General features: G+C 38.3%; 1 protein-coding gene and 1 pseudogene across 1 annotated transcript in view; both read left to right on the top strand.

Moving 5' to 3' along the window:
- Nucleotides 1-205: 205 nt before the first annotated feature.
- Nucleotides 206-23,383, top strand: part of LOC140925701 (uncharacterized) — a 50,997-nt gene continuing 27,819 nt past the window's right edge. The window contains exons 1-13 of the mRNA XM_073375599.1: nucleotides 206-328; nucleotides 3,993-4,253; nucleotides 5,083-5,215; nucleotides 5,804-5,849; nucleotides 6,299-6,375; nucleotides 6,516-6,626; nucleotides 7,859-7,916; nucleotides 8,414-8,487; nucleotides 10,485-10,524; nucleotides 11,509-11,579; nucleotides 11,800-11,839; nucleotides 13,144-13,205; nucleotides 13,362-13,509. Coding sequence (XP_073231700.1) covers nucleotides 4,027-4,253; nucleotides 5,083-5,215; nucleotides 5,804-5,849; nucleotides 6,299-6,375; nucleotides 6,516-6,626; nucleotides 7,859-7,916; nucleotides 8,414-8,487; nucleotides 10,485-10,524; nucleotides 11,509-11,579; nucleotides 11,800-11,839; nucleotides 13,144-13,205; nucleotides 13,362-13,509 — 1,087 coding nt within the window. The 5' untranslated portion in view covers nucleotides 206-328; nucleotides 3,993-4,026. The remainder of the gene's footprint in view (nucleotides 329-3,992; nucleotides 4,254-5,082; nucleotides 5,216-5,803; nucleotides 5,850-6,298; nucleotides 6,376-6,515; nucleotides 6,627-7,858; nucleotides 7,917-8,413; nucleotides 8,488-10,484; nucleotides 10,525-11,508; nucleotides 11,580-11,799; nucleotides 11,840-13,143; nucleotides 13,206-13,361; nucleotides 13,510-23,383) is intronic.
- LOC140927349 (uncharacterized) lies at nucleotides 17,394-20,961 on the top strand (annotated as a pseudogene).

The following is a 23,383-nucleotide window of genomic DNA, read 5'->3' as shown; positions in this document are numbered from 1 at the left end:
AGAAATCACATTAAGTGAACGCTAAAATACATGTACCTCTGAAAGAAACTTAAAAAATTCCGGCCATAAAGTCTACGGTGTGGAAACATTAAAGTTTTATAACTACGGTATGAAATTTGCACTTGAGATAATGCAAATCGAGACGCTGTTGACAGGTAATTCAACTCTCACGTGAGAGTTGGTCTAGTAGACAATAGCATGACTAAGTATTTGAGTTCAGATGAACCGGAATTGCTTCTAGTTTCACATTTACTTCTCGCGGCTTCATGAAGACGTTTAAGACTTTGCATCGTTCACCTGGTTTATAGAAGGATCTGTTAGGTTCAAGGTATGGCACTGATAAATTGTTTCCTATGTTAACCGTCTAAGAACAATCGTGGCTTCACGGTCAAACGTCTGAGGCTCTTTTTGTTTTATTTAGAGGGATTTCATTTACCATTAATTAAGTGAAAACCCATGGGCAAGGATACTTAACTGTAACTGGCTTTTAATTTTTCCCAAACCAATAGGGTTCTTTTTGTTTAAATCGCTTCGCACCCGAGTTATATTGACTATATTGCCGTGCCGAGCGGCAAGAACCTTCTCAATAAAATTTCAGAACTTCTAGTAAATTAACAGCGCATTTGTCACAAAGTAACTTTTGAACAGTGCAATGACAACGTAAGCTTTCAAGCACTTTCTTAGCTTCTGCAAGTTTATCTTGTTTGACCGCGGTGAAAAATGTGGTCTGCAGGGTAGAGACTGTTCGACTTCCGCCTTGATCAGACTTCAGTAGACTTTAAACTGATCTGCCTGAGCATTTTGAAGTGAAAGAAGATTCCTTTGATCTTTGTAGATATTTTTGACGAATCCCGCGCTTGTTGTATATTAACTGAGCTATAAGAAACCTGACGGTTCCAATATACTTGCACATTTAGTCTTAGTAGTCTCAGGTTTGATCTGCCTTCAATAATGTACCTTGTATGTCGATAATTTTTATTGTTTAACTTAATATGAAATGCTGGCCGCCGACCCGTAGACGATGGCCTAGGTATGACGCATATTCTTATTTCTTAAAGTATTCGTAATTCCTTTTGCAATTAAGCTAACTTTTGGGAAGATTATAAACTTTTAAAGACCAAAATTTGCATGATTACATGACTATCAAAGCATAGTATGTATTAGCTAGCAACGCGGCTGAACGCCGCACCAATAAATTAAAGTATTACGTACTCCTCTAGGGCGCTTTAAAAATTCCGGCCATAAAGTCTACGTTTTGAAAACTGTTCAGTTTATGACAACGGTGCTTGGAAAACCATCGCATCAACTACAGCGAGTTCAAGAAGATAATGCAAATGAAGATCAACTATCACGTGAGAGTTTGTTTGTGTGTTAGACAATAGCATGACTCAGTGATTAACCGCAAAGCCTTCCGTTTTCGCTTTTGCTATGTTAGTTAACTCTCTGGCTCCATCTTACAGAATTAAGACCTTCTGTTGTTTTACTGATCGCGTTAGAGAGACGAAAAGATTGCATATGTTAGGTTGAAGGTAAGGCAGTTAGGAGTTGTTGTTTATTTTAACAGGACAGTTTTCGGCTCCCGCCTAGATCAGACTGCAGTGGGCTTTGAAGTGATGCCAGTCAGTCAGTATTTTGAATTGAAAGCAAATTTCTTTGTTCAGCGATTGTTGTCTACACTTTTTTTCTATAAGGATATATTTCATAATAATATCGTGGCTGAAATTTAAGAAATTTTAAGAATATTTGTAGAATAAACCCGAGTCTGAAATTTTGAAAAGAGTATATTTTTGTGTGTAGAAAATCTGTCAATAAAGCAATAATGTTTTTTTCTTAAGTGATAAAATAATTCCTTTCTCTAAACGGCAAAACTACAAAACTGAAAGAAAAAAAAAACAGCCCTAACCTTAACCAAATGTTCAATGCTAATGACAGTTCTATAAACAGTAAATGTTGTAATAGTTATGAATAGTATATGTCCCAAGGTTTTTAAATTAAAATTCAAGAAGGCTCGCACCCATTTTTCAAGTTCTCACCCCTTCGTGTTTGATGCTTTATAACTTTGGCTGTAGTGTATTTACGGAAAAGCCAAACTACATTTTTTTAAAACTTGATCTTTTTTGGGGTTCTTTTCAAATTCTACTTCGAAGATCTACATGTATTTAACTTTCATAAATAATTGTTTCATCTGACTAACCAAAAAAAATTGCATTGTATTACAATGCTTCCATTAAAAGTATACATCCTAAGCTTTGATTTAAGAAAAATACAGGAATATTTTCAGCATGAAATCGAAAGTAAAGCAGAATATTCAGTCTGGGCAGGAAAAACAACATTCTTATATATAACTAAAAGAGGGTATGAGTAAAGCTAAGCTGAAAGGAGTCGGACGGTTCTCATATAATTGTACAACGCTAGTAATCATCATTCAGCGTCATTAATTATCCTCCGAAAGTCATTTTGCCAAACTCCGACTTGAAAACGCGTACGTTTACAGCCCAGTGTTTTAAAGCATTTACTTAATATGTGTAAAGAAATTTGTTTTTCTAACTTCTGGGACGATTACGATTCGATGTTCGAAAGCGTTGTGTTACGCCCAAGTAGTATTTATAATCAGCTGTTATACTGATTTTTTGTGTGCTAAATTGGAACCTGCAAATTTTTAATCTTTTAATTCAATAATTCTGGTTAGACCTCGCAGTGAGCCCGGTGGTGTTGACTGTGTTAACCAAATCCCAAGTGGAGAACAAAAGCTGAAAAACAGTTCGTTGTGACAACACTTTGTTCTAGGGGGTGTAGGTAGTGTAACTCGTGTTACATATCGTATTCCCAAATTTACACCAAAATGCGACTTTTTCCTACCCAGTTTTACACTTGAAGCTATGTATTTCAGAGTTGATTTTAAAAAAAGGAAACCTACCCAATTCAAAACACTGCTTCGTGTCGTAATAAAACCGCGCTCCCAAGTGGGTAGTGGGTGACTTCCCTTACCCTGTTTGGACTCTAACCGACCATAACATTTGTTTTGAAGAGTCGGAGAATGTTTCTTCGGAGGCCAGTGTGGGTTTTGGCATGGACAAATTATGTTACAGCCATTCACAGGCGCGTGCACCGTTTTTTCTTTTTGCCACTTTTTTCCACGTGTGAAAAAATCAAAAAACAAAACAAAACAAAATAAACAAACAAAACAGATCGTCCAGTCAAAGGCAAAAGCAGTGCGTTTAGTTTCTCGCCAAGTTTTCAGCCTTTTCCGTGCAGCGGCCTTACGCGGTAGTAGATTTTTGGCTTCTTGGGTTGCTTTCTTGTCATTCAACGCCAATTTTTTTTTTAAGACTTAAGGGAAGTTTCTCTCCTATAAAAGTGAACTACAGTTGGGATATTGGATTAAAACAATTGTAGGGAGCCTCTGACCCAACAACAGTATTTAGAAAAAAACAACAGAACGAGACGTACAGTTGTACTCTCACGAAAGTAATCGTGATTTGTAATCAGTTTTAGACGTTAAATTATACTCTGCAAAGTGGAGAGAATTTTAAGCATAAAGTGCATTGATTTATTTCATTTTGACGAATAGAGTCCTTGTTATAATATGTTTCCTTTACATGACCTCACTCTCCGGCGAAACTTAAAAATGGTAAAAAATGTGGTCTTGAAGGCAGCGAGATTCTCACCTTGGCCTCGAATGTCTCTTTATTATGAGGAGGGCAGTAAACAACTTCAACATTCTGCAATAACTGCATTGAGAGATCTTCTGACTGTTTCTCACCTCCGCGGCGGGATTAAGCTCAGTCTGTAGAGGGCTTGAAATGAAGGTTATTCCTTTTCCCTTCAAACGGCTAGACCTTCGCGTAGCTCGGATGACCACGTAAAATGGCGGTCCCGTCTCCATTTGGAGACGTAATAATTTCCTCAATTAGTATTTTCCGCTAAATACATTGACCCTGAAATAAATTAATAAAGTGCATTTATTATCTTTGTTTTTTATTACCCTGCAGTTGTTAAGCGTGGCTACTCCTGTCTATCTTGATTATGGAGCAACAATCGTCTGCCGATGATTTTAAGAAAAACGTCCTACTCTTAAAACCGAGAGATGTTACGGAACGTGGTGATCACGTATTCACACCAACTCTTAACATTCTATCGAAACTGAGAAAAACACAACAGTTTAAGAGAGACCTCGTCTTTTCTCGCAACATGTCTGCTGTGGATGTGAGAAAGAAGCTTGTGGAGGCCTTCCCTGAATTGGAAAATAAGAGGTAAAAAAATTATGTTTTTAATTGTTATGTTAATGCAGCTTATACTCCATTCACACCAAATTTTAAACGAGTGTAAGGTTGTTCCGTCACTTTGCCACGCTAAGGTCAAGTGACTGCTATGCAACCACGCATTTTTGACTTATGAAGGCTGGGCGATTGATCCCAAATATCTGTATCTTTTAATAATGAAGTTAAAAACCGTTTAGTTCAGAACAGAAACAACATTATCGAAACGCTTTTAAGGGCTACCGTTCTACTTTTTAGCTGGTTTTTTGTTTCTATGGAGAACAAAACGAACTATTAAATACGGATTCAAAGGGGTATGATAGCACTTTATATAAAAAGGTGCATTTCAAGTGACAACTGAGAAACTTGAGAAGTGAAATGGCCCACCGTAGAGAGTCAAAGAAGCTGACGTTTCAAGTACTAGCCGTCGCAGCCTATCTGAAGGATCTGGTTATCTACATAATTAGTTCTACTCTATGTTTCTATGTTTCAAATAGGGGATTTTAAATTCTTCGTGCCAGGAGTCTCGCTGTTGTTGTTGCTTTTTTTTTTCGACATGCGGAAATAGAAGACTCCAGGGGTCAATTTAATAAAACTTTAGAAGTGTAATTTACAAGTGTAACCATTGTTTCTGAGTCTGAAAAAAATAGCTACACTTACACTGTCTTGTAAAAGGTTTATTAAACTGACCCCAGATCCACGTACAATACAGATTACTGACTATACTCACTGTTAATAGCTACTGAGTACTTTGCTGTAGCACACGAACGCTTATACAGCATCCCCAGACAGCATCTGATTTCTATTTTTTTTTGGACAAAAGGTTTTCCTGTGCTAAACGCGATAACAGAGACAGCCCTGACCTTAACTTTAAAGGCGACCGTCGGGTCTGGGATGGCAAAACCATCAAGAAGCTTCCAGGATCGTCAGCTATGTACATTTTTGTCGAGGATGAGGTGCATTACACTGCCTATGTTTTTTTAAATGGAAATTCTAAGTTTACAAAATAAGTAGGACGATGGTAAAAAGGATGCTCCCCAACCCCCTTTTTCAGCTTTTCAGTTTTTGCCCCTTTACCGTCCTACTGTTGGATCTTTCACCCGGGCTTCAGGAGGTCCTAAGAGACACAAGTATTTCTCCAGAAAGGGAGCAACGTATTGATTGCCTTTCGTAATCTGGGCGAGTATAGACCGGTGTTTTTGTTGAAAGCAATGTTTTTAAAAATTTCAATGTCACTTCATGCACCGCGTAGAGACTCCATAGTATATAACACTAAAAATGACTTTTGGACCAACCGATTTTTCGCTTCTCATTCATTTTAATTAGTTTATCTGTTTTTCTTTATTGTCCTATATCCTTCCTTTCCAAACAAATATTTGAAAATGGCCAAGGTTCAGCCAATAAAAAAAGAAAGTCTTTGTACGATGCATGTCAAGACTGTAACGGATGATGTCATCTAGTTGTAGTAGCTAGTGTACCTTTACTGCTTTAGTGAGAAGTCGTGAAGTTTTGAATACTTATTTTTCTTCTCTAAATATTTCAAGACGTCACAAGTTCAAGGAGCTGCAAATGACACTGATTGTTTATCAGGTGAATTCAGTATAATGTGAAGTAGCGTTATGCACAGCCATTCTATTTTCTTATGTCAAAACGGTGCAAACTCTTTGCTGCGCAACGCAAGATGCGCATTTACAAAAGTGTGTATTTATGTAACCTTTCAAGTAATCACGATTATTCCATAAGGGCCAGGGACAGAGGAATAAAACAAAATTAATGAGTAACCGCGCGGAAAATAGAATTTTTATTTGCTATTTATTCAGCATTCATCTTTCACACTATATTTTCAGCCTGTTACAGTATTGATTACGCTCACGGTAGCTAGCCAATTAATCTAGTCGCATTCGTCTCATCTCCTTATAAAAAAAATGTTTTTAATTACAGTCTTGTTACTGTTTCTCATGATATCAGTTTTCAGATTCACATACTTAAAAGTTCTTCGATCACGTCAAACATTATTCGCGTTATTTACGTCATTTCAGCTGTTCAGCATCCTAGTAGCTACACTCCAACTGACTTGGAAGGCGTAAAACCGGGCCGCTTCGATGCTTATTGGCAGGTACATCATTGTTTTATTACCAGTTGGTATTTTAACATATTTTCTGAGAATTGCTGCCGGTTGAGCTTTTTGGCTGCGGCTTAAGTGATTAGCTCCATATTATAGCACCAAAAAAGCACATTTTTCTTTCTCTGCGCCAGGATATAGTGGATGTGTTGAATGAAGATTGTAAAAATTCAGATGGATCGAGAAGTTGTCAAAGTCAAACCATGCAAACGGCATCTGGTCGCAAAATTTCAGACTCGAACGAGGTATTAAACTTAACACATTTTAGGGGTGTGGTTCTTGTTCCTGTTTAGTGTATTTTGTCTCTTGGTCAAATAAACAAAATCGACTCATATTGGGGCATATTGTGAAAACGCGAAAGCTCAAAAAGCGCTTTGTACCGTGCTACTGCAAAAGGAAGATTTTATCCAAACGTTACGTGGATTCAGTTTCCTCACAGTACCATGCCAGTTACTTATTTTTGTGCAAGCAGTCAAGAGTGGACTACTTTCGATCATACCTCAACTTCGAAATTGTGTTATATCAAAGTTGTATTATTCCAATAAGAAAATTTAAAAAGGGATTATCTTTTTTTTCTCTCATAAGCTTTTGGCTCCAGGGAGCACAAATCGCTAGCATTGCAGCTATCAAGCGTTTTCATTGTGACCTTGGTAGGCCTGTGGAGAAATTGACTTCCATGTTGATCTTACCGAGGTTTAAGGTGGCTCGACCCAGTATTTTTGTAGCGACACCTTCCATTTTTGAGTATCCTATACTTAAACAAATTAATCTTCACTGTAAAACCCATTATAACACATGTATTACACATAGACGAAACTTTATGATATTATTTTTTGGCGATCAGAATAAAAAACTTTTCGGAAGCATCCAAAAAATGGCAAATTTGTCTGCATTAAGTCCGGTCCTCAGTTCATGCACAATTTATGCCCTTTTTGTAGAAATTCGATTTTTGTGAAACTTCGTACTACAAAAGACAAGCACTCAAATTATAGGTAGCGTGAAGCATTTCAAAAGAAAATGCCTATAAGGGCAGAAATTTAATTTAGAGCTAAAACTAATGCGACGTTATTGTCACGTGATCTTTATTTTATCACTCAAAATATAATATCATTATAAAGTTGAGGTCAATTTGTTTAAGTATAAGAGATTCAAAGATGGAAGGTGTACCTACAAAAATACTGTCCAATATACTTTGAAAACCGTACAGTGGCGGAACCAGACCTTCAGATAAGGGGTGGGGGGGGGGGGGGTTCTTCGGGCTTCAGTTTGGTCTAAGAATAGTGGGGAGGCGGGTCTCCCGGCCCCCCTGGGCCCCTCCCCTGGATCCGCCACTGCTGTATGTGGCCTTCATTTCACTATAGCCCCACCGCTGCTCCTTTTTCTTTCTTCAAGTTTTCGGCGTCTTATTGTAATATAACCTTCTTACTCTTTAACCAGTTATTGGTACCACTAACTACTTTTTTGCATTCCTCGTCAGCCAAATTGGATTGACGTCAACACTGGTGAAATATCTGAAACTGGCTACTCCTCAGAAGGTGAGTTGTACAGAATATAATTTGAGTTGCTTTCTTTCTTCTTTCTCCTAATCTCGGATTCTGATGTGCTGATACTTAAGAAGTTGGCCCGAACCTGTTCAAAGCGTGGTGATTTCAGTTGAATCGCGTTTTTCAGTAGGAACGATTTAACTGATTTCTATGATTTTTGACCTCGTTAATAAAGAATAGTGGAACTTTAAGAAAATGTTATTTATTTTCTTGTAGATGTAAAAATTTTTGAGATATCAGCATATATTTAAAACCAGCTAACGCTTACCTGACATTCGGAACGGTATAGGCAATTAATCCGACAAAATGTAATATTGGCTATGGGGTATAAGTTTGGTATAGCTCTTGATGTTTAATGATTAAATTGCTCCCGGGAAGTTGGTCTTGAACTTGGATGTATTTTTACAACTCTTATGGCAATTGTATCTAGTTGTAATGGTTTTAATAACTAACTGTAATATTTAATGATGTTTTTATTTGGGTCGTAGCAAATTCGACTCAGGCACAAGGGCTCTGCCAAGAGACTGCAGTGACAACTAGTGTTACCAGGACTTGCTTTAGAGTAAGTATACTAACTGTATTTTTATGTGAAATGAAATATCTAGTAGTTGTTGTCAGCCTACACAAACAGCGTGTTTCAATTCTTTTCTTTTCACTGAGCGCCTGAAAAATAACTGCCGTTATTGCCGTGCTATAAAAATGTTAAACAGCCACCTTGAAGATGGTGGGGACATTCATTTTCCTGGTCATTTGCAGACCCTGCCGCACCTTCCTTTAAAAAAAGGACATAAAATGGAGTTTATTTTTATTTGACAATTAATGAATGAGGCTGAGTATGTTATGAAGAATTAGAAAAATTAAATTAAAAATGAGGAGGAGGAGGGAAAAACAATAGAAATAAGGAGGAGGAGGAGGAAAAACAATAGAAATGAGGAGGAGGAGGAGGAGGAGGAGGAGGAGGAGGGAAAAACAATGACAAAAAGAGCCAAATACTCCTCCTCCTCCTTATTTCTATTGTTTTTCCCTCCTCCTCCTCCTACTCATGTTTATTGTTTTTCCCCCCTCCTCCTCCTCATTTCTATTGTTTTTTCCCCCCTCCTCCTCATTTCTGTTGTTTTTCCCCCCTCCTCCTCCTCCCCCTCATTTCTATTGTTTTTCCCTCCTCCTCCTCCTCCTCCTCATTTCTATCGTTTTTTCCTTCTCCTCCTCCTCCTCCTCCTCCTCATTTCTATTGTTTTTCTCTCCTCCTCCTACTCATTTTTATTGTTTCCCCCCCCCCTGCTCCTCCTCATTTTTATTGTTTTCTATTCAAAACCCGCGTTAACATACCCTGGCATCTATAGTAAACGAGAGAGAATAATAAAGATCAATTTTCTATTTAAACTTAAACTGACTTAAACTTCAGACAAAATATACTTACACAATTGTCGAGCTCATCAGCTTCGTTGGCTCGATCGTCCTTATTGTCCTGGGTGATTTCAATCTGTGGGGTAGAACGTTTAGTAAAGATTAATGAATACTTGTTATTTCAACGTAGAAACGTAAACCGTCATCAGGCAAGAACTAAGACGGAATAGAATACTTACCGGTATCTCTTGGGCCCTGAGTTCCGACAGCCGAGCATACACTATTGGGATCCACTCATCGAGAATTAAAATAGACTCGGTTAACATTTCCCAGTCACGGGTAGTGGAACAGACGTTCAAAAGACCTTGAAGCTCATCAACTTTGGTAACGAAAGCCATGATATCAAAAAAGTGAACAGAATTTTCCAAAAAGCGAACTCGAACAAATTGTTTCTTTACCAAACTTACTTGAAAGAACGATAGCGCTTTCAAATACTGCCCGCTTTTATTTTGAAGACATAATAGATTCTACATGAGCCACTCAGGGTTAAAAGAGACCGGGCAAGCCTAAGCAAATCTATTGTTTCTATTGAAGTAGAGAGACGCTCATTAGTAAACCTATACCGAATTAGTATGCAGGAAGACACTGACTAGGCACTTAATTAGTATGGGTGACGTCATGGACTCGACCCTTATGCATAGCAATGATTTACTTATACCTATACCTATACCTATACACCAACGAGGCTTAATGCTAATGAAACATGACTACTATTGTTTTATTGTTCATTCAAAATAATTCCTAGTTTAGAAACATGGCTAAAACATGCTCACCTCCATCGATCCATCGATGTTAAGTTCATCTTCGATAGTGCACTTTTAGGGTTGTTCAGCTCCGCAAATATTCTCCAAATAGTAGATGTCGCCCTTCCAGTTGTCTTCTTGCTGTTCTTGCCATGTTTTTAGCTATTTTTTCGCCTAGTTCTTACTCTTGAAACAATCAAGACAACTCAACTTCGTCCCCAGGTCTTCTCGGTTAACGGTGCATTGACCTGCAAGAACGCTGCATTTTTGACGTCATTTCCTCGCTAAACACAAAATTCTTCCAAATTTGGTCATCAGTAAATGGTTATGGTGAATTAAACGTGTGCTTTTAGCCAATCAGAATCGGGGAAATATTTTGGATGAATAATAATAATATTTATTTGCCTAGGTATATCAGGCCCGTGAGACTGCATACTCGTCGGACGAAGGTGAGGAAATGTAATAATTAGTCTACGTAACATTTTTTAACTAAGACAATATCAGCCTAGAAGGGTGTCAAAACATCCTGCTATTTCTTCTTTCATCCTTTATAATGCTATTTCTTCTCGATTTTTTGGCCCGATTGCCTTGGGGATCCGCCCTTAGTAAAGGCAAACTAGTCTTACCCAAAATAGTGACACAGTAAAAAAATTGAAAATCAATCAAACTATACATTCACTGGAGCTTTAAGAGCTGAATTAAGTATTTAAATAAGAATAAGAAGCGTGAACTCAAGGAAATATGCACGTTCTTTGCGACGACCAAGATGACAAATCGACAACGGCCTTGAACTTGTATTTTAGCATAGACTGGAAAAGACAGAAAATTAGAACTTTAGCAAAGTGAAGTTGGAGCGCGGAGTTAGTATCGGGCGACCGTTGTGTGTTGATTGGATCAATGTGCGTTTTAGTGAGAAACGCCTATGTTATGGCTTAGAATTCAACATGTTCGGAAGAAAGCATCGATAAAAATTCTTCGAGATACCTTTTGACGAACTAACTGCTAAAACACCTGGAAAAAAAGATTGGAAATACCTTCCCCACTATACCAAATCGTTAGCGCTGACGAGAATAGGGATAAGCTTAGAAAACCAAATACAAGGACTGAAATAGGAATGGTTAAAATGTTTTCATAGCCCGCTTACCGCGCTTATAGCCTCTGTTGTTCACAAGTTGTCTATCTATATTGTGGCAACTTTCAATCAACTTATTTCATTTTGAATTTAATGCTCTTGATTATTTGTACTAGATTGGGCACATGTGAACTTCGATGTTAAAAAAGGTCCTTATTCTGACAAACTGGGGCTATTCAGGGTGTTTCAATCGGTCTTTCGGTGATATTTCAAGCTGCTTATAGTTACTGTATTTTGATGACTTTGATAATTGTCTTGTGAGTTATCTCACAAATACCATGCTCTGTTGTGTGCATTACAGCAAGTTCGACTCAAGGTCAAGGGCTTTTCCAAGAGACTGTAGAGGCAACTGGTACCCGGAATCCATCTAGAGTATGTAAAATGTATCCATCTATGTAAAATATCATTTAACTTGATGACATGATACAAGATCTTCATCGTTTGCACTTGTAGCGTGTTTCGATTTGAAGATGATGGAAAGTGTTATTTTCCCAGCTGTTTGCATTTATGCCCAGCTTTTCTTTTTACTCCTGATATGCACAATAATGCAGTTGGTTTATTTATTTATTAATTAATTTATCTATTTATTTAGCTATTTCATGGTCGTAAAAATGCTGACTCTTCAGAGGAAGGTGAGAAAAGGAATGTTACAAGTTTTGGTGTGATGAACTAACCAACATGTTGCGCGTGAGTCTTTTAGTCAGCCTGCTTAAAAGGCTTTTTCCGCGTATGTAAACGCGATGAGACAGGTTTGCGTATGGATTAAAAAACCCTCTGTTCTGCAGGCTATGATTATTTCCTTTTTTTCTGATTTTGTTTGCAAATATATATTCAGTCTACTAACGTATTCGTTTTGAGAAATTTCGATATTGTGTTGGCCGTTGGTGAATGTCTAAAACACGTACAGTGTAGACCTGACTTTTGTCAACTAAACGAACTAAAAAAGCTATAGCTACAAGTAGTTTGTAAGGCAATATATAGTTAAGTCATTTCTTGTTTAATTTCTGTGTGGTTGGTCAATCGAGTTTTGGTCATTTTTAAACGCACCGAAGTTTAAACGCAAAAGTTCGAATTCTTTCCTTTTCTTTTTGCCTCTTCAAAAGTCTGTCTCTAAAATTCAGCATAAACATATAGCCATGTAGCTACTAAATTGTTTTTATTTGTAATCGGTTTCTATTTATAGTGACATAGGGTAAGGTTTACTACTTAAACCAATAAATCAAGATACACAGCCATTCGTCATATATTTAAATCTGCTGATTTTGGCTTAAATAATCACAGGAAGAACGAGCTAAAGAAAAGTATGCAATTTTGGCGAATGATACTGATTTTGCAACGGTCAAACTCAGACACATTGCAAAAGGTCGTAGAAGTCAGAACAACGAGCTAATAACCCCTTTTCGCCCAATTTGAGTAATGCCCGACTCTTTTGAGATGGCTTGGAATACAACATCATATTAGAGTGACTTGTCGAAGTATTATCTTTTGAGAAATGACCAAATAACTAAGCGCGTGTGAACCAAATATGCCAGATATGCCTCAAATCTTAATTTTCATGTACCACGTACCAAAATCTGGGAAGAGATTCCTACTAACATACGAACCCTCACCTACTATCTTTGTCGTAAGTGTAAATTATTGTGCCTGAAGTGGAGACGGGCTCATAAAAGAAAACTCAAGAAAAAGGTAAGGTCACGCGTTGTTGATAGTGGACACAAAAAATAGAAACACATTATCTCCACAAGAGAACATAATAGGATTAAAACTCCCATTGACCCCATTGACGGGAGGCAATCAGTTTGCTATTTACCAACATGGACTGATTGTTTAAAAATAAAGATAAAAATGAACTAATATTTTCCTATAAAATCTTCCAATAAATTATAAACGTCACCTGTATAATTTTATACATTTTTTTGCATTGAATTTGATACAGGGAGTTCATCTAAGGAGCAAACGTTCGATGTGACTATGAATCCAAAAAGTGGTCGTCCTGAGGTAGGCAAATTTACTAGACTGCAAAACAACTGGCACTTTGCCTAGGTTAAGAAAGCGAGCGCGAGCTGTCAAAGGGAAGGTGTGGAGTGAGGGTGAAAGCGGAGAGTATCTCTAGAATATCTCAATACTGACAAATATCTCGTTTTTTTAATCCAGGGTGGGAATCGCTGCTTTTGGCTAGAGTTTAAAAACAGCCTTCACTCTTCAGTCACTTCTGGGTGGGCTACGTTTGGACCCTACGGTACCGTTAAAGTCCGTCGGATTTCCGATGACGATTTTACCATGTTTGGGAAGGAAATACCTCGTAAGTTGTTTCCATAACTCAGAAAATACTACAGTAAAAGTTCATTTTTGTCCTTTGATGACTGCGTGCAATGGTGGTCCAGACTTTAGAAGTGATTCATCGCTTTATCATAATTGCGTTTTTTTGTTTTGTTTCGTTTGATCAAAGATGGTATCAGGCAATTGCAATTACAGTTAATATATAAATTTAGCCAGGGCTAAAAGCGAAGCCCCCCATTTAATAAATTTATAATTTAAATCAAACAATCAACTTGTAATCCACAAAACAGTTAACTTAAGGGCACATATGTGACTTTTTAGGGAAAGCTGAGGCTAAGTGATTTTAGAGTAAAAAAAATCGTACATCGAGTTGATAGCCTTATATGTACACCCAAAAAATAGCAATCGTCTTCGATCACATTTAAGAGCCATAATGGCAGAGTAGATTAGGCCTGGAAAACGAATTCTTGGCAAACAAATCAGGCCTAATTTTTTGCGTTCGACAAGTTTACTTAACAAAATCTTCCCAACAAATCTGGGTGAGTGTAAACCAACATTTCATACTTTTTATACATCACGTCTGAGGTGAAACAGTAATGTATGAGGCGCTGTTTTTATCATACAGACCTCAGACAAAATGCAGTATTTCACAATTTTTCAAGACAAATTACACTCATTCAATATTCAGAATCATCGAAGCACGCGTGGCTTTTAGCAAAACCGTTCAAAAAATTTCCAAAATCACCTATACGGCTAGCCGATTCCCACTTTTGACAAGCGCCAAATTTCACTGAACATTAAAAGTCAGTTACGCTTCAACATAATAAAAAATTTATTTTATTTATTTTTTATTTAATGGTTTTATAACGATGTGTAATCTTAAAAAGCGTTTGATACGCGCGGCATTTTGAGTACTCTTGCAAGCGATGTTTATGAACGACTGAAAACAAAAGGCAAAGCGATTAAAATTACAAGAGACTACTAACAATCAATAAAAGAAATATAATTCGGTGAAACATTTATAGAGATGTAAGAAATGGTAAACGTGCAGCGTGCAACCATGGAGTTATGGATGCACGTGGGAGGTTGCTAAGCACGAAAGAAGCGTAAGAGTCGCACGAGGCGATAGCCGAGTGCGACTCTAGCTTCTTGAGTGCTTAGCAAATCTCCCAAGTGCATCCATAACTCCATGGTTGCACAGCTGCAACGTTTACCATTTCTTTTATAACATAATCAAAACATTATTTTCCATTTGCCTTTGGTTGAGTCACGTATCAGATGTATGCTGCCATCTGCCCGCGCGTAAACAAGTCATGTTCTATGTTTTTCAACAACTTGCCTTTGAGTTTTTCTTTCGCTGAATCTACCGCTCTCCGTCTTCAGGTAAATTGAAAAACCTTTTTCGTTGTTATTCTGAATGGCATCTGTCTTCTTGCTCTTAATATTGAGGGAAAACTACGGCTGTAGCCTAAGTATCAGGCGTTTCTGGGCTGCAAATATAAACACCAACTGAAAAAGACTCTAAAAAATAAGCTAGAACTAAATAAATGAAATAATTATCAAGCTTATTTATGTGACAATTTTTGAAATAAACGTAGAGTAGAAATGACAAAATTTGACTGTAATTCCTTTAAAATAACAGGTAACACTAATTTAAAAAAGAAATTAACTAGCTTTGTATCGAAATCTGTCTGGGGAAATCCAGCCATAAAAGTCAAAGTTGCAACTGAAATTCGCCAGCACACAGCCGGCGCTGGAGCTGTTGTTTAATATTCGACCGTTCTCTGAACTACTGTTATGAATGAACACTGAGGAACAAAATAATACACACAGAAGTTATTTTTTGAAAATTTATTTGAAAACCCGAATGTTTCTGCACTCAAATGAAATTCGCTTTTTCCAGTGTAATGTGCCCGTTTCTGAACTTAACTAAAATTTTTCATCGATGCGATGAAAACTTCACAACAAAGCTGTCTCGAATTTGAGCGTGTTTCCTAAAATATTTGCTTGAATTTAGCATCAGCTTGACCAAAAAGTCAATAACAAGATGCTTATTGATAAATTTACATTTCAAACGGACTTTCCCTCCTATAAAAAACACACAAAATGTACCTTAAATCTTTGCTCGCTCGACTTTCCTTCAGCCGATTCTAGCCGCGAGGAAAACAGTGATTAATTCATCCAGGGCAAATTTGTCGCTTGATTTTTGTCTTTTTTCCTTCAAAACGACAGCTTAGTATTTTCTTCAACTACCACTTTTCATCTGTGCATTTCATCAGTGTATTTTACCATCAGGAGAGGAGATTTGTGGAATTTGCCTAAATTTTACCGCGCTAGCTAAGTTTCTTGGCGTGCACCCACGGGCAAATGGTAGGGGCTAACTGACCAATCAGAGCGCGCGATTTACTTTTGTTATGTTATAAAACAATTTTCACTCACGAAGACAAGTATTAAAGCGTCTCTAAAAATCCTGAGTCTTTCAGCTTAAGCTTAAGAGCGACTCCGCGTAACTATCAACTACACGTGGAAATAGTCAAAAAATAACCTCCCCTCAAACTCAGCCAGAATGAAGCCCTGTGAGCCCTAGTTACAAAATCGTTGGTTTAAGTTCGATCGATTAAACGGTATTTTTTTAACGAATTTTTTCTTCCCGAGGCCTAAAATGGGCTAAAATTATGCAAAAATTAGAGCCAGTTTCAGTGGCTCGTATATTTAAAAATAAAGATTGTCATTAAAATATAACTGCACGTCATATCTTTATTTCTTTTCCTCTATAACTAGAACTAATAAGATCGCGATTTAGTCAATAATAGATTTTTTAACAAATTTTCAAAGTTGTTGACTCAAAATCGCTTTTCAAACGGGTCAAAATTTAGCACATTTTCAAGAGCACAAAAAGCGTATTGGTACATCGCTTTAACCAACAAGGCTTGCTTAGTCTGAAAGAGCATTCTTTTTTCTTCAAGTTGGCGAAATAAAATTTTTGGGTAAATGAAATCACGAGCTTTGACAAAGCAGAGTAAAATGCAAATATTACACTTAAAATTTGACCTCTGACCCGAGTCAAGCAACTGCGAATTATGGTAGGCGGCAAACCTTTTGTTATCTTTGGTTTTTTTTTAGCAATATCCATCCGAAATACCTGTGGATGAGAAGCTGTGCTAAAATACAAAAGGTGTAAGTGATAAAATCTTCGATGCAGCAAAAAATTACAAGACACAAGAAACAATTTTTGTCTTCTTCGCTTTCTGGCGCTAGCTTCAGCCTGTTATCGAATTTCAATCAAGCATGCCGGCAAATCAGTAGTTGCATAAATAAACGTTATCAGGTGACAATTACTCACCTGAAACTTTTAAGTCTGCGAGTCTATGTGGCCTTTTATAGGGGAATTGATTTCTGGAATGCCGTACGTCTTTCAGAAGGAACCGAATCATGTCACTGTTTGAACGTTTTATCGTTCATATCACGTGCCGCCTAAATGTACATGTACGCTGGAGGAAAGCCACAGGCCACTCTGAAGTTAAGACCGAATATAAATGCTGTTATGGATGGATACAATGATTTTAATTTTAATAAAGTAAAAGCCAAGCTATTAGACCGCAATACTTTTGCAACTCTTTTGACTGGCCTGCATTAAATAGTTTTGTATTTATTTATCAAATTAGCGAAGCGAGAACAGTTCAGACTGGTAATCAATTATTTGACAGGTGTCAGTAGCCTGACTCACAATTTTCCCCTGTAACCAGACGCAAAAAAGTACTGCCTTGGAATTTTGTTAGTTTTATTTGATTACGTTAATATGCAGGAACACTTAAATAAGACGAAAGAAAGAGGTTGATTAGTTGAGGGAGTTTTCAGTACTCAGTTTTTATATACTGTGTCGCCTGGAGCGCTCCACTCGCCAAAATGGCTTCATGTAAATTTTCTAAGTATGTCGGAGGTGATTGTGGAGCAAGCTTAGTACTTCCAAGTGGTGATTTGTGTGTAAGAATTTCTGAATGCTCTAAGGACATCAAAGGCCACCTCAAGACGTGCGGCGTTTCAGATGGTACACTATGTTCGGAGGCGACGCTTCTGTTGGCGCGTGCAGGTAAATCAAATTCTATTCGAGTTTCACCTGTAGCTCGAACGAAACAGTCATTTTATTCAACTTATGTAACAAAAATGTGCCAATCATAGGTATCTTTGAGGAAGAAGAGCAATATTTTAATCTCTCTATTTGCCCAAGACACCGCGATGCATTTGGTCTTAGATGGCGAAGCAACCGAAAGTTATGTTCTTCTCCAAGTTCATGGGCTTTTCACAGAAAAGCCAATGTGAAGGGCGAGCGAGGGATTACACTGATACAGTCTCACCGCCTCTACATGGCCTGCAAAATCGTCATCCCTGTTGGCTCAAGTAAGTTAGTTGAAAGTGGAAATAGTGCCGGCCACACCCTGTCCATTTTCCCCTTTTGAACCTGACGCCTCTAATTTTTTAAGGTTTAGACCATTTATTCACTTAGAATACTTGTTAGGTTGCTTTATATATTTAGTTTGATATTTAAAAAATAGTTTGTTTATAATTAAAAGGCTTATCATTAGGCCTACTGGCAAAAAGCCGCTGAGGATGTAAGTTTCGCGGACTATATTTCCCTAATAAAGTTCTGTGTATATTCTTTTGAGGCTTCAGTTGGATAAGCTAAAAAGTGATTTTTCTTTCTTAGCGATTTGTACACAATGTCGCAAAAGACTCGCCGAAATCAATGAAAGCAGTGAAGGACAATCGGCAGCAGAGGCAGCTGTACCCATAATGAACAGTCCGGAAGCCACTGAACTGGATGAGGTTAGGACGAGATTTATCCTTTATTTTCAAGTGGTAAAATTCTTAGAACACGCAAATAGTTACTTATCAATACCAAGAGAAAATTTAAAAAACAACGTTCAGATTTCAGGAAACCATACATGTATATCCAGTTCTGGTTATAGCACGGACTAATTTTTTCACATTGCATCCCCTCATGATTACTGCACATAACAGGTAATGGCCACCTTGAAAGAGAGAAAGAAAAAGTTTATGCAGAAACATTATTAAAATAAAGTCGATCGAGAAGAACGTTAATAGAATTTCCATAGCTTTTTCCGCCTTTTCGTGCATGCCTTACACGTAAACTCGGCCCAGTCCTCGCTCACTTATCTTTTCTAGCCCCTGATGAATGATATAATATCCCACAACCTCGTCCCCGGGGCTTTTCCCTCAAAAAAATGGGTGACCCCACCCATTTTTTGAGGGAAAAGCCCTGGGGACGAGGTTGAATATTCCAGGCAACACAGTAAAAATCGTGCTTGTTTATCAAGATTTGTGATGCTCGCTGTTATCACCAAAAGGCCTCTACGTTTTTATCATCTTATATTATTTTACTGACTGGTTACTGCAGTGTACCAAGTTTCATCGAAAAGATTCTTTTACTTGGGAATTCATTATTGATGAATTATTATTCATTATTTTATTTTTTTTGGTTTTTGTTTTTGTTTTTACCGCGAGTCTCTTTTTTTTAAAGTAGTAAACCAACCCTTTTCTCAAAATTTCAGGGGACGGTGAACGATGAATTCACGGAGTTATATACAGGAATAATGGAAATGTCATTGAAAGATGAAAGTTTATTCGTTCCTGACGAGGACAGTGTCAGTAGCAGTGACGAGGAATCATCGACCGCGGTGACGGGAGAGCCTAGTAACGAGTATATACGAAGAGAGCACCTTAACAGATTTCTTGAAACTTGTAACGTCCAAACATTAACTCGACCAAGGAAGAGATGGGCTGAGGCAGGTGCGCGCACGCATAGCAACCACGTGAAAAAGGCTAAAGACGTTATTGTAGAGGCTTTAGATGTTATCACGCCTGGTGATGCGGCTCATTTATGGGATGCACTTCAGTCTTCAATGCTTGTCGACAAAGAGCTTGGATATGAAGGTAGTGCCGACCGCAAATATCTTGAAGCCTTGGCAGAAACATACAAAAATGCATCCGCCTGGGATACTAGAAGACAGGTCTTGTCCATAATGGCTGATCTAGTCCCCATCGAACGCCTTCAGAGGTATCTACCTGGTATCACTGAGTACCGAGTGAAAACCTGCGCGACTGCACAAACATGTTTATGGTCGAGGGAATCCACTGCCATCAAGGTATAGTCCCCGAATGAGAGTAGAGGCCACCCAGCTTGATCATTTTTTGACGTTTATAACAAGTCCGCACATCATACAAGATCTTCCATTTGGGCAAAAGTACATAAAGCTTTCAACTGGCGAAGTATTGGAGACACCAAACGTAATTCGAAGTATGATTTCAGAACGTATTGTTAAGCAGTACACTAAATACTGCGACGAATTCGGGTTCAAACCATTTGGACGTACAACAATGTTGGCTATCCTCGCAGCCTGTAGCGCCACCGTAAGAAAGTCGTTGCAGGGAATCGACTATATTGCCGCAGAAGGAGGCAAAGCTTGCGACGACCTATGCAATGTAGTGAAGCGACTAGAGGAATACGGGGTATTGAAGACAGATGTTTCTGAGCTGTGGAGAAGTTGTGTAAAGAGTGCAAAGCAATATATAAAGTCAGATTACAAGGTATTCGAGGCTAGTCTCATAATGGAACAAAACGAAAAAAATGTCAATTTCGATGTAATGTTCCTTATAAAATTCGGTGCGATAGCACAGCATGATAGAAAAAATAGACCTAATTGGATGTATTCAGTCCACATGACAATTTACCGTTGGTGTCAGTTTTGACTTTTTTGTCATGAAGCATACTTTTGCACTATTTTACCTTTGTCGTTTAAAATAATATCGCTTATTGCTTTTATTACAATTTTGTTACATAGGTGCACGTATCTCCCTCTTCGCCCGTGGCTGACCACTGTAGCGTATACGCTCTAAGCGATGACAAGGAACCCTTGTTCAGCAGCCCTTGCGATCACGATCATGATAGGACGTGCCCCCAATGTGAAGAACTAACAGCCTTAGTGTCTGCCATTCAAGAATACTTAGAAAGAGAGGATCTGGGATTTCCAACTGCAGAGTTAGATGACTTACGCCATGTGGCCGATGAAGCAGCCCAAAACATTCTGTCTTGGAAGGCTCATCAGCTGAGAAGCAAAATTCAGGACATGGCCAGAGTAGACGCACTTGAACAACTAGACAATTCGTCTGTAATGATCACCCAAGACTGGGCCATGAAATTTTTGCCACAAAAATACCGCGAATCTCAGGCAGACTGGTTTGCCAAGAGAGGCATCTCATGGCACATAAGCGTGGTGGCAAGAAGACTTAATGGAAAACTTCAGAATCAGTCTTTCGTCCACATTGTTAAAAACTGTAACCAAGACAGCTCGGTAGTTATCCGCATCATGGAACACATACTGCGCACACTAAAAACGGAGAATCCTGAAATTTCTACAGCATTTTTTAGGCAGGATAACGCGGGATGTTACCATAATGCTACTATGCTTGCTGCATGCCGCTCTATGGGTGATGTCACTGGAATCGCTGTTTCTAGAGTAGACTTTAGTGATCCTCAAGGTGGCAAAGGCCCGTGCGATCGCAAAGCAGCCACCATCAAAGCTCATGTTCGTAGATTTGTTAATGAGGGACACGATGTCCAAACTCCAAAGGACCTTGAAACCGCGATGCTATCAGCTGAAGGAGTACCTGGGGTAAGAGTGACACTTGTCGATTCATTAGGTATCAAGGACAGCCCCATAAAATTGGATGGCATCAGCTTGATCAACAACCTACAGTATACTGGTGCGTCAATGCGAGTATGGCGATCCTACAACGTCGGCTGTGGAAAAATCATCGACAAACAGCTACCAACAGGTTGTTATAAATATTTTTTTATAAGGAAAGATTAAAAATGCAGACTTAAAGTAAGGTAAAAAGCGACACGCGAACACATTAAAATACCTTTTTTTGTTCTCAGTTGCATTCTCTCGTGTGGCAAAAACTTTCCGTACAATAACGCGAGGACAGATATATTTTAACTCTTACCATCAACATAGCTGTTTTATAATTTCACAGTATGCGCAGACTTTTGCGGATACATCATCCAACAAGACACTTAGGACAACAACATAATCAGAGCGTGACAAAGTAAGATAAAGACTGTGAACCATTTGTCACAATGTTTTCTTTTTTGGTTTCAGCTACAAACAGCTTCTGTGGTAATTTTCAAGAGAAATTTTCAGCCGGCGACTTCTTGGATGTTGGTAAAGAAGGATGTCCAGCGTTACTTCTTGAGTCTTCTAAAAATCAAAACTTTGCTGAAGGGCCAGAGGAGGCAGAATTTGATCCAGGTCTTTTCCAATGTCCTAACGAAGGATGTGTTAAAAGTTATCAGAGTTTTTCAGCCCTTGAAAAGCATCTGTCTTTTGGAAAGTGTGAAATGCGTGTAGAAAGAGTCACCCTTCTTGACCAGGCGAGGCAAATGTACCACGCCAAGCTAACAGAAGGAACAAGCAAAGACGTGACAAGCCACTGTGTGGAAGCTTCTGTTCGAGAAAGCGTAGTAAATACCAGTCAAATTGTTAAAGGGTGGGCGTTAAAGCAAACGAAAAAATCTGGACGACTCAGCGAACCACAAAAGGGGTATCTTGACGAAAAGTTTAAAATCGGTCAGAAAACAGGTCACAAACAGGATCCAGCTTCCGTAGCTCACGACATGCGTTACGCCAGAACTGCTGAGGGTGAACGGCTTTTCACCCGTAGTGAATTTCTAACTGCGCAGCAAGTTCAGTCGTACTTCTCTAGACAAGCAGGCAAACTGCGCAATCAATCCACCGAGGATGAGAGAAGAGATCATGACGCTGCTGCCGAGCAACAGCAGTACTGGAATACTCGAGAACAAATCCTTCGAGAGGTTCAACTCCAACACCCCATCACCTACGACAATTTTGACCTATGCGAAATGTATCACGTAAGTTCGCTAAACAAGTTCAGTGTCAACATGTTACAAAGTATTTGCCAATATTTCGGTATGGAACAACTAACTGTTCGTCGCAAGGCACCATACATTGCCCTTATTGGCGAATTGATCCAGTCATGTACCTGCAATAACAATAGTTAGAAACTGACAAAGTAGGCTCTCTTGAGTAGGTCTTTGGTGTAAAAAATCGCGCTATAAGTATTTGTTGCTAACAAACCCTGTGTCTATCAGTTGACCAGAACTCAGGAAAATTTCATTCCTTCAGAAACCAGGAAGAAAACTATCTTTATTTTTTATTTGTTAAAGGGAACAATCGCTCGCTTGCTTTATTTCATAACTGTGCACAGCATGAAATAACTTCTCCGTGTGGAATGACGTGACCTCCATCCTCATTTGCATAATACACTTAAAACTGGTTGGCCTGTGGTAGTTTGACAGTTGTTTTGTTTTGCAATTGTCCGGTCTCGACAAGTTGAAGTGCAATGCGCTCGAGCTATAGTTTCAAATTCTTCAATCATTCCCTCTGAAGTCATTCCAAGGAATCTTCTGTGAAGCTTTATTAAATCTGATACTGGAACGTATCAGTCTTAGGAGGGTAAGATCGGATTAAATATTGTTTAGGCATGCATTGATTCGCTCACTTCGCTGATTTTATCGGTCATGCAACGAACAGATGTTTTGCGTCTTATTGGAATTTAAACCACATCATGGGCTTTTAACACTTAATACTTAAACATATCTCTCATCTATACATATTTTGGATCAATATTGTTTTAAAAAGGTTCAAAATAACCAAATGGCGAAAAGGTTTGCCGCCTACCGTAATTCGCAGTTGCTTGGATTCGGGTCAGAGGTCATATTTTTAAGTGTAATATTTACATTTTACCCTGCTTTGTCAAAGCTCGTGATTTCATTTACCCAAAAATTTTATTTCGCC

Source organism: Porites lutea, chromosome 2 (genome assembly GCF_958299795.1).
Source record: "Porites lutea chromosome 2, jaPorLute2.1, whole genome shotgun sequence".
NCBI classification, from domain to species: domain Eukaryota; kingdom Metazoa; phylum Cnidaria; class Anthozoa; order Scleractinia; family Poritidae; genus Porites; species Porites lutea.
The sequence above is the reverse complement of the archived record's forward strand: the minus strand, read 5'-3'. Positions and strand labels throughout refer to the sequence as shown.